This window comes from Bactrocera latifrons, unplaced genomic scaffold (assembly GCF_001853355.1).
Source record: "Bactrocera latifrons isolate USDA-ARS-PBARC rearing strain unplaced genomic scaffold, ASM185335v1 scaffold_107, whole genome shotgun sequence".
Taxonomy (NCBI): domain Eukaryota; kingdom Metazoa; phylum Arthropoda; class Insecta; order Diptera; family Tephritidae; genus Bactrocera; species Bactrocera latifrons.
In genome coordinates, this window is record NW_017534486.1 from 401,301 (window position 1) to 411,950 (window position 10,650).

The window sequence follows — 10,650 nt, forward strand, 5'->3', positions numbered from 1 at the left end:
ACAATTTTACTGAGGTATTTAAACGCACTGCCGGATATTATGTATGTAAATATATAAAAGTACATTTCTGTTTATATGTATGAATATTTGAAATTAAAAATAATCATGCTTTTTTAACATTGAGAGTGCGTTCGCATAGGTGAGATATCGTTAACGCACAACAACAGTTGGCGTCAGCAGCATATCTGTGGTCAAGTCAGTCCACACAATCAGTATTCTTTCAGCGGTAGAATCGAGCGCAACGGTTTCTTCTTTACTTGCTTCACAAGTAATCATTTGAAAACAAAAATTTAAAGAAATACTTGCATTACGAATGGCGTCGGAAACGATTACGAAGATACGCACCTGGCTGGCGGTGGCCCTCTTAACGCTCTTTATGCCGACCATTCTATTCATTTCGGTGTTAATATATCTATACCATAATTTTGTGAAAAGCAAAGTGCGCAAAGATTTTGCCGGCGAAGTGGCTGTGGTAAATATTTTATTGAACCTAATTGTCTTTTATTTTTATTTTTTTATTTAAGATATTAACGATTTGGGAACAAAGTTATGTGGAACTAAAATATTAAAATATAATACTTATGCTAACATTAAAAAACTATTTATTTACAAAAGTGCACAATGAAGTGATATTTTAAATTGAGTTGAGTGTCTTTTTAGAATCAAATAGTGAAGATGTGATCAAAGAAACCTAACGCCATTACTATATTACTCACTTAAATTTATTAAAAATTAAAATTTTCGAATTTTTGATTTGATTTAATTTAGTCAATTAGCATATTACATATGCTAAATAATTGATTTCAACAACTGTCTGGCATCTCAAAAATAGATTTATAATTTAAATTGCGGTAAGCCATAAGGTGAGAAATTATCGCAAACTGATAGCCAAACCTCGAATGTTTAATGTTATGGTTTCGTATTTACTAACCGATAAGACGACAATTATTTCAATCTTACGTTAACATAAGTGGGACCGAAATAATTGTGGTCTTATCTGATTTCACAAATAAATTGATATACAGAGTTGCACACACAGTGATTTCCACTTCTTCATATAATACTTTGGCAATATAGCTGCCAAGTCAGACAAATATATATATTTTTTTTGAAAATTACAGTGAAGACTTCGACATTTTTTTTTTTCAAATAGTTGTAATTGAAAAAAAATACTTCGTCCAAGTCTTTAAGAATTTTATCACAAATTACAGTGAAAACTTCGACATTTTTTTTTTTCAAATAGTTGTAATCGAAAAAAAATCCTTCGTCCAAGTCTTTAAGAATTTTATCTCAAAGACCTGTGTAAAATTTTTCAAAAACGCGTTTAAAGACGGCGAAGATTTCTACAAAAGATGTTTTCTTTCAGCTGCCACACTGCATAGGTGAGCGCAATCAATAAGTGCGATAAAATCAAAAACTATGATGGACTTCATGGAAAACTGTGTTATTATAAAGATGTCTGTCAAAGCAGCCTGGTTCATAAGCATAAAAATAAGTTGCGAATTTTTTAATTAAATAACTTCGATTTTATTGTACCATCCTATACCATACATAAGTGTTATTTGGTTTTCATACTCTACATACATACATACACATAATTTCAGCGCTAGCGGACCGCAATATGCCAAAAAAAACAACTGCCTCTTCGCCAGAGTCCAAAAGTTACCTCCAAGCACATAAATATTTATTATGCGCGTTCGCTCGCACTAACATACTATTTCGTTATCAAAATTGCCGACAACAAACAAAACAACAACATAAAGCAAATAAAAACTAGCAAAACAAAAAACGGTGATAAATGTGTACATATATAGGTATATAAATACGCATCGCTAAAAGTTATCAATATCGATGCAGATACGTTTTGTTAAAGTTAGAAATAACTGTTACGCCAGCTACCTGCTAACGGTTCCTCAACTGGTTTTACTTCCCACTGCGACAGAAAGCGTAAATCTTTAAAAAGATTCACGGTCAAGGTTAGGCATTAATTCATTAACAAAGCAATCAAAGTGGCAATGCACCAGTTGCAAATTTTTTTTTACATACAGACAAATATAGTCATAGCTTAATGGGCTCATGCGTCGATTCGTTAACAATATGTGATTGCATACCAATTTTGTTGGAATTCGTTTATGAATTAGCTTGTCGTTTTCAATACACATACAGAGCAACCGTTAAGGAAAGCAGTCCGCGTTACAGATTAATGACTTTAATTGTTTACTTTGCAATTTGCAATTTAATAGCAACTCATCTCATTTATGGCAAGCCATTGGTAAGTGAAATGCAAAGTACAAACGCCTTTCTTTGTGCGAAAAGCTGACAATGATAAATAAATTTTGAGTATTGGAGAAAAAATGTTTATTATGCAAATTTGTAAGTAAAACAATAAATTAATCAAACCAACAAAATTGGAATTGTCCTATACTGATCAAATTAAAGCTCATAACATATTATGAATGTACTCAGATCAATAAACAATAATACATTGTGACAAAAATGTGCAAAGAAATTGTAAATAAAACAAGAAAAAACGTTAGCTTCGGTTGCACCGAAGGTAAATACTCTTGACAGATGCATTTCTGTTAGTAACTCTTTGTTCAGTTTGTATGGCAGCTATATGCTATAGAAAACCGATCTGAATAATTTCTTTGGAGATTACATTGTTGGCTCAGAAAATAATTTATACCAAATTTCGTGAATATATCTTGTCAAATATGAAAGTTTTCCATACAAGAACTTGATTCCGATCGTTCAGTTTGTATGGCAGCTATATGTTATAGTAGTCCGATATCGGCAGTTCCGACAAATGAACCGCTTCTTGAAGAGAACATGACGTTTGCAAAATTTCAAAACGATATCTTAAAAACTGAGACTAGTTCGTGTATATACCGACAGACGAACATGGCTAAATCGACTCAGCTCAACATACAGATCATTTATATATATAATTTATAGGGTCTCCGACCCTTCCTTCTGGGTGTTACAAACTTCATAACGAACTTAATATACCCTGTTCAGGGTATAAAAATATGTTAATGTTATATATACAAATGAATCGCAAAATGTGTTGCTAAGCGCATAACTCAACAACGCCTGGACCAATTTTGGCCATTTAATTTTTTTTTTTAATGTTCGTTGAGGTTCAAGAATGGTTTTTGCGGCAAGAAAAATTCGAATAATTGCCGTAAAATCACTATAAAGAAATCCATACAAACAAGAATGAATGTTTGTTTGTTAATAACGCTAAGAGAACGCCTGATTTCTTGATGAAATTTTCAGAAGTTGTTCTTTGTGGATCGGCGAAGGTTTAGAAATGAAAATACCTTATACTTTTCATGAGGTAAAGTCGAAAAATTGAATAATTCCAAATAGTAACTTTTTTCCATACAATTTTTTTTTTTTGCAATTTTTGTTTCTTTTGTTTTTCAATATTTTGATTGGTAAATTATTCGAATCATTCAATTTCGGTCGCTTGCTTTTTTATTCCAGCTATTCACAAGAAAAATTAATTAAAATTATTCAGTGAGAACTTTATGTGTATTTCACACTAAGTGATCAATTACAGATTGACATTTGTTACAGATTGACATTTGTTACGAAGCCACGAAGATGTTGCCTTAATATCGGTCTGCATTCTTTTTGTCATCAACGTATGGCAGCCCAAGGTAGGGCAAGGCAAGAAGTACTCCCAGAATTCGGTGACATACGTGCGGAATTATGGACCGCTGTCAACAGTTACGATGTTTGATGGACTTTATCTTGAAGCAACGTATATGTGGTGCTGTTAGATGCTACATAGATGTACTCTGTTGAGTGGCAAAAAAAAGGTTTGCCACACGCACACATTCTTCTTTGGATGGTGTTTACACCAGATCAAATTGATAAAAAACATTTCTGCGGATATTCCTGATGCAGAGAAAGTTCCAGTATTATACGAAGTGATGAAAACCAATAATGTCTCAATAAATGCACGAAACACTATCCACGTGCTTTTCTTTCGGAAACACAAACTGGAAATGATGGATATCCACCTCTATTGGCGTCGCTCACCAGATAACAATGGCTGAACATTTAGCAATCATTTCAGAAGAGTGAATATCGAAGTTGATAACACATGCAATCACCATTATTGTTTAATTCACATTCAAAACACATATCAATGTTGAGTATTGCAATTTGGTGTAATCGATAAAATACGTTTGTAAACATTGCCGAAGACATTTTACATAGTCTTCTCAAAAAATTGGAAATGCTGCCAGAAATACCGAAGTTTTTGACTTAAACTGGAAGATTGAAAGTCAAATTCCGGGAGACTTGCGCTCATACAAATCGACCGAAACTGTGTAATGGAACCCGATTGATTGTGACGCAGCTATCGAATACAAGGGGGCGGAATGCTTGATTCTACGAATTCCTTTGTGTTCTAACGATTTGCCATTTCAGTTCAAACGCATTCCGTTTCCAGTGAAAATTGCATTTGAAATGACAATCAACAGGACATAAGGATAGTCGCATAGTGTGTGGCATAAATTTGGAAATGCCATGTTTCACACGGCCAGAGATACGTCGCGTGCTCACGAGTTGGAAAGCCATCTTTTCTGTACACCGGAAGAGAAACCAAAAAATGTTGTTTATCAAGCTGCGTTACAAAAAAAATTAAATGTTCAACCTTCTTTTCTTTTCAAAGTACATAATTTCACACAAGACAACGGCTGCGGGTTCAGCTTCTGAAAATAAAATTGTCTTATCCTCTTCTGGTGTGATGCTTTCACTGCCATTCAGCATTCAGAAGTATTCCCTCGATAATTTCAGTTTAATCTGGGCATCAGTCACTAGATCACCTCTGGGGATCCTTGAGGAGTATACTCATGTATTGAAACGTTCTGTTAGTCGAAGCATCTTTTTCTAGAATTTCCGAGCATTAGCCAGTTGACTTTGTACAGTTATACATATGTCGAAAACCAGTCCTAAACCAACTTTTTCTCTGTCTAATGTAAATTATGATTTGCAAAAAAAAAACTTATTTGTTATATCTATGCATCAATCAATTCATAGATTCATGGTTAATTTTAAGCTTCTAATTATAAAGAAATGTTAGCCTCAAATTATTTATTATTTCCAAGGGCGCTAAAGCGTACTCTAGTATCTACAATAAATTTCAAAATCATTAAGTTTGTAAAACAATAAATCGACTTATCAAATCCATTAAAGGTCACCGGGGCAGCAGGTGGACTGGGTAAATGTATCGCTGTAGAATTGGCCGCCAAGGGATGCCATGTCGCCATATGTGATATCAATTTCGATTTGGCTGTGACAACAGCTAAGGAAATCGCCGATAAATATGGCGTCAAAGCAAAAGCTTATAAGGTAAGTGAACTCGAACGTTCAATTTAAAACCTATCTTATTCGATAATGTCTCCTATAACAGGTGGACGTCACCAAATACGATGAAATTGTGGGGCTTAATACGCAATTAACGAATGACATTGGCACTGCAACTATACTCGTGAATAATGCGGGGTTGCTGTTGCACTCGGATCAGTTAAATGCCACAGTGCAGGAAATTGAAGCGATGATTAAAGTCAATTACATGTCACATTTCTGGGTAATTTGAAGAATAACTTACATTTAATATCTTCCAAAGTGATTTCAATCGTTTTTTAGACTAACCGCGTATTTCTCCAAAACATGAAACAAGCTAAACGTGGCCATATTGTGGCCATTAGCTCGGCATCTGGTAATGCTTTTAATATAAATTGCTTATCAGCCATTTAGTAAATGTTTTTCCTCAATCCCGTACAGGTCTTCTCACGTTGCCGCGATCTGAGCCATACTGCAGCGCTAAGACCGCCGTGTGCACCCTTATGCGTTGCTTACGCGCCGAGCTGAGGTTAGACGGCATTACGGGCATTGACACGACCACAGTCTTTCCTGCCTTTCTGCAAACTCACGCAAGAGTGAAAAAGTTAGCTCAGGACAGTGGTTATACGGATATATATCCGATGATGGAAGGTGAAGAGGTGGCGCAAAGAATTGTACGTGGCATGCAGCGTGGTGAAGTAGAGATCGCATTACCCGGATTCTTTATGATTCTCTACCGTTTCGTAACGTATGCATAATTATACAGATATGTGTGGGGTATTATTATTTATAGTTTTTTTATTGAAACTACAGGGTTTTGCCATCATGTGTCAAGGATTGGTTGTTCTTCAGCCCATCGATTGCCAATTTTGCTTTGAAAGGTGCGAAGGCAGCACTAAAAAACCAATAAAATTATATTTTCTTAGTTTGTAAATGTACATATTTAATTGCTCAAATAAATGTTATAGGCCAGAGATTGTCAACCGGTTTCTTAGTTGGTTCAATTCATCCCAAAAGAGCATGACTGTGACTTTATGTATAGTGCTAAGAATGATCACCGATAATAAACCTTCTCTTTTGTTGATTGGTTAGGTTTCATACAGTGAGAAGTTCTCTTGAAATTTCTGTTTTCTTTAAATTCTTTAAATCCATATAGAAGAAACAGGTGCTAAACGAAAATTAAAGCAAAATTCTAGGTTCAAAGTAATTTACAGAACGTTTTAGGGTTCAACGAAGGTAGGAGGAGCTGCATTTTACTTATGAAGTCACCGAATGTTCGAAAAATCGATTTTCAGGTTTTTTTATTTTAAGAGCCCTATTTCTACATATGTAGTACATATTAGGTTGTCAAATATCTCCCTTCCGCCTTTTTGCCTTTAGAATTTCGGCTATGTACTTGTATAAAGCGCCACAGAGCTCATATCTGGCAATAGTATACACCTTTGAAAGGTCTTGACATAACCTACAAAACGACGCTATGCATGATTGATTTGGAAATTCTGTTCAACAGTTATAGGTGTGGAAACAAGGAGTTCACTAACGCCGAAATTTTAAAATTTCCCTTCGTTAAAGGCAAATTCGCTAGAGAAACGTTTCGTGAGATTAATGGTGTTTTGGGAGATTGTACTCTATTATTTCGAACTGCGGAGGAATGGTTTCGACGATTCAAAGCGGGTGAAAACGACACCATCGATAAGCCCAGACGACGAATACCGATCAAATCATGGAAAACATCAAGATAGACCGGCATTTGGCATTTCGTGACATCACCCAAAAGATGGGTGATAGTCACCAAAGTATTTTAAACCATCTGCAGAAGACTGGCTACACAAATAAGGTTGATGTTTGGGTGCCGCATGATTTGACGCAAACAAAAACCTTCTGGACCGAATTTGCGCCTATGATATGCAGTCGACTCATTTTTGAATCGGATGGTGACTGACGACGAGAAATGGATCACATACGACAATATCAAGCGAAAACCGTCGTGGGTGAAGGCCGGTGAATCGTCACAAACAGTGGACAAGCCGGAAATGACGGCCAGGAAGGTTTCGCTGTGTGTTTGAAGGGATTGGAAGGGAATAATCCACTATGAGCAGCTCCCATATGGCTAGACGCTTAATTCTACCATCTACTGCAAAAAAACTGGACCGCTTGAATCAGACGATGGACCAGAAGCGTCCACTAGAACAACGCCAGACCACACACTTCATTGATGACTCGTCAGAGGCTACAGGAGCTCGTATGGGAAGTTTTTCCGCATCCACCATATAGCTCAGACATATCGCCAAGTGATTACCACCTGTTCGTGTTCATGGCTAAAGCCCTTGTTGGTGTAAAGTTGAACTCAAAAGAGGCTTGTGAAAAGTGGCTGTCCAAGTTCTTCGCAAATAAGGAGGGAGGTTTCTAGGAGGGGGGTATTATGACGTTTCCGTCTTGATGGAAACAGATTATCGATCGAAACGGCGCATATTTGAACTAAATCCGATCACTGTAACACTTTTTATAAAGCATTAAATAAAGAGCAAAAAAGCGGAAGGGAGATATTTGACAACATAATATATGTATACCAAACCAAGTGCTCTCACGGGCGGGTATTGAATCGGCATTTACCAACAGTCGGAACCGAATAATTAATTCTGGTATTATGGGAGCGGCAGAGCTTTAGATTGGTCTCGAACCCTATATCCGCTTATAGACGCACCTCTGAATAGAGGCTGCAATAAGACGTCAGAAAGCACTTAAACCAAAGAGGTCCGCCGAAGCTTCCTATTTTTAGACTGAACCCAGTTTCCAGGGTGTGCGGTGAGGATGCATGAGTGGCAATTAAGTATAGCATTACGACTATAAGTGCATGCTAGAGACATGACTACACTCCAAAATATAGATATTCCTGAAATCAAATCCAACTTACTCTAACCTCTACTGCAACCAGCCAAAAATAGTCCATACATTTAAATGAGCATGAGGTCAAGGACCGTTAACTGCAAATTGTTGCACTCTCGCATTAAAAAAAGGAAAAATAACAACAACAAAACAGCTCAAAAATCAACCGTTGAAGCCACTCACGCGCATTCCGTTTGCTATTTTAAAAAGCAAAGCAGCGTTCGCGCATGAGCCCTGCAGCGCCAATGCACAGCGCACACGTGCACACACCCAAAGGCACACAAACAATAAAATCAACAATAAACGAGCAATGAACCGCCACCATAAAAATAACAAAGCGACTGCAGTGCGCGAACATCAGGTGCCATTGCCACAACCAAAGCTATGAGTGGCCAGCTTGCCGCTACTCCTGCCACCGCCGCCGTTGTCGTTCTCTGCACGAAGTCCTATGCGCTAATGCTGGGGGTCTTTTGAGGCGATGATTTGCTGCACCGCTACTCGTACGCCACCGAATGTCGGAATTGTAATTAGAATTGCGCTGCGCGTCAAGAGTTTACTGCAAGCAGAAGTGCAGCATTGGGGATAATGGGTGTATGTATGTGTGCGTGTGTGTATTAATTACAAATATTTATGTAACGCTAAATCTGTTGTGGCTCAAAACTCCGAAACTCTGGGGCTTGTGTTGCACGCCGCATGTTGCATGCTGCTCTGCTGCTATCTATTTACATGCTGTGGCAATCGCGTTTGAAATGCCCCACTCCTGTCCGTCTCTATCGAAAAGCAGCACCGCACTTTGTTGCTCTTTGCCTCGTCTACTCCTTTGACTGTCGCTTCAAAACGCTCGGCACAACTTTTTTAATGACAATTTCAATTAATTTTGTGGAGCTCCAGAAAAACTCTACTTGCAACCGATTCATATTAAGGGCGCAGGGGGTCCAATTCGTTGCAAACGCAGTGGTGTTTTTGTTGCCATTATTATATCTTTATGTTTGGTGCATTAACGACACTTAATGGCACACAGGCACGTAAACATCAGACAAAATGGTTATAAATGTATGCGCTTGCGTACAAGTGCTATTGTGAAACAGACGAGCATAGGTATTTATAAGTATTTGTTTATTAAGTGTCTAGCGATGCTGTGTTTGCATAATTAATACTTTATTATATTTGTTGTATGAGCCATCAGTGAGGAATCTAAGTTCAGACTGAAGCCTACTGTTGGAGAATGTTGCTCACTAAACAATTTTTTTTCCAATTTGACTCTCAGTTATGCCTATTTGAGGTTATACAATCAATTATATTGCTCAATTATATATATTGTATATTATACTTCAATATGTCGCTATGATACCACAAATTCAGCCTTCTATGCGATCGCCATTTTAATCAATTAGTAATAATCCCACATAAGAGAAGTTAGGTTGAAAGAACTGTTTCAAGTTTAGAGAAACAGTTTTTGAGAAATGACAATACGTTTAACTCTACGCATATACGCCCCAAATCGTTGTGAAATTTTTTATATTTATTAACTGATTGAGTTGACATGACATATTTCTTTACAGCCGGAAATGCAAGAAAAATCAATGAAGATAACTTGATGCCTTGATGACCACTTGATTGATTATTACCACAAAAATGCTAGTTGATTTACCAAGCATTGCTGTTGAGGTGCTCTTTTTGCTCTTCAATGCAATTCTTAGTTTTGGATAGTCGCAGATTATTCTGATGGATAAACTTAGCACACCTGTCTTCAAACAGACCGACAGACTTCTACCCTTTCTTTCTAAAATATTGCAAAAAGTTTTACTATCAAAGATGTACCCTTTCCTCCACGAAATAATACCAAGGCACCAATTCGGGTTTCGCGCAAAGCATAGCACGATAGAGCATATGAATAGAATTACTAACGGAATAAGAAAAGCATTCGAGCACAGAAAATACTGTTCAGCTATATTTCTGAACGTAGCTGAGACGTTTGATAAGGTCACGCCATAAATGATTTTATATAAGACTAAAAATATTCTACTTTTAGAATTGTATTAAACATTGTTTTAGTCTCAACTCTATACATCATACAAGTAGAACATTGAAATATAAAAATGTTTTATATACGATGCAAATGGGTATGGTAGTGAACGAGAACAAGACGAAATATCTCGTATCATCAAACAAACATCGGCGCATCCACGATTTGGCTGTTGACTGTGATAACTTCGTATATTGTCAGCCTCGAAATCCAATGCAGAATAAATCTTACCAACAAGTGCTACTTCTGACTGAGTAGGCAATTGAGAATTCCACGACGAACAAAAACGAAATTCTACAAGTCACTCATCATCCCCTTCTTGATATATGGTGCAGATGCTTGGACAATGCCAAAGACTGATGAGCCATCGTTATGTG

The 10,650-nt window shown here is 36.9% G+C and overlaps 1 protein-coding gene across 1 annotated transcript; it reads left to right on the forward strand.

Moving 5' to 3' along the window:
- Positions 1 to 206: 206 nt before the first annotated feature.
- On the forward strand, positions 207 to 6,338 carry LOC108970480 (17-beta-hydroxysteroid dehydrogenase 13-like). Its single transcript, XM_018935903.1, has 6 exons — positions 207 to 472; positions 5,212 to 5,367; positions 5,429 to 5,605; positions 5,665 to 5,737; positions 5,803 to 6,109; positions 6,175 to 6,338. The coding sequence occupies exons 1-6, from the start codon at positions 314 to 316 to the stop codon at positions 6,269 to 6,271; spliced, it is 969 nt and encodes a 322-aa protein (XP_018791448.1). The 5' UTR covers positions 207 to 313; the 3' UTR covers positions 6,272 to 6,338.
- Positions 6,339 to 10,650: the final 4,312 nt, after the last annotated feature.

What these genes read in the sequence shown, in the direction of transcription:
- LOC108970480 (XM_018935903.1), top strand. Translation starts at nt 314, where the DNA reads ATGGCGTCGGAAACGATTACGAAGATACGCACCTGGCTGGCGGTGGCC. An exon ending in TTGCCGGCGAAGTGGCTGTG is followed by an intron (nt 473 to 5,211) that starts GTAAATATTTTA and finishes AATCCATTAAAG; the next exon opens with GTCACCGGGGCAGCAGGTGG. An exon ending in ATTACATGTCACATTTCTGG is followed by an intron (nt 5,606 to 5,664) that starts GTAATTTGAAGA and finishes ATCGTTTTTTAG; the next exon opens with ACTAACCGCGTATTTCTCCA.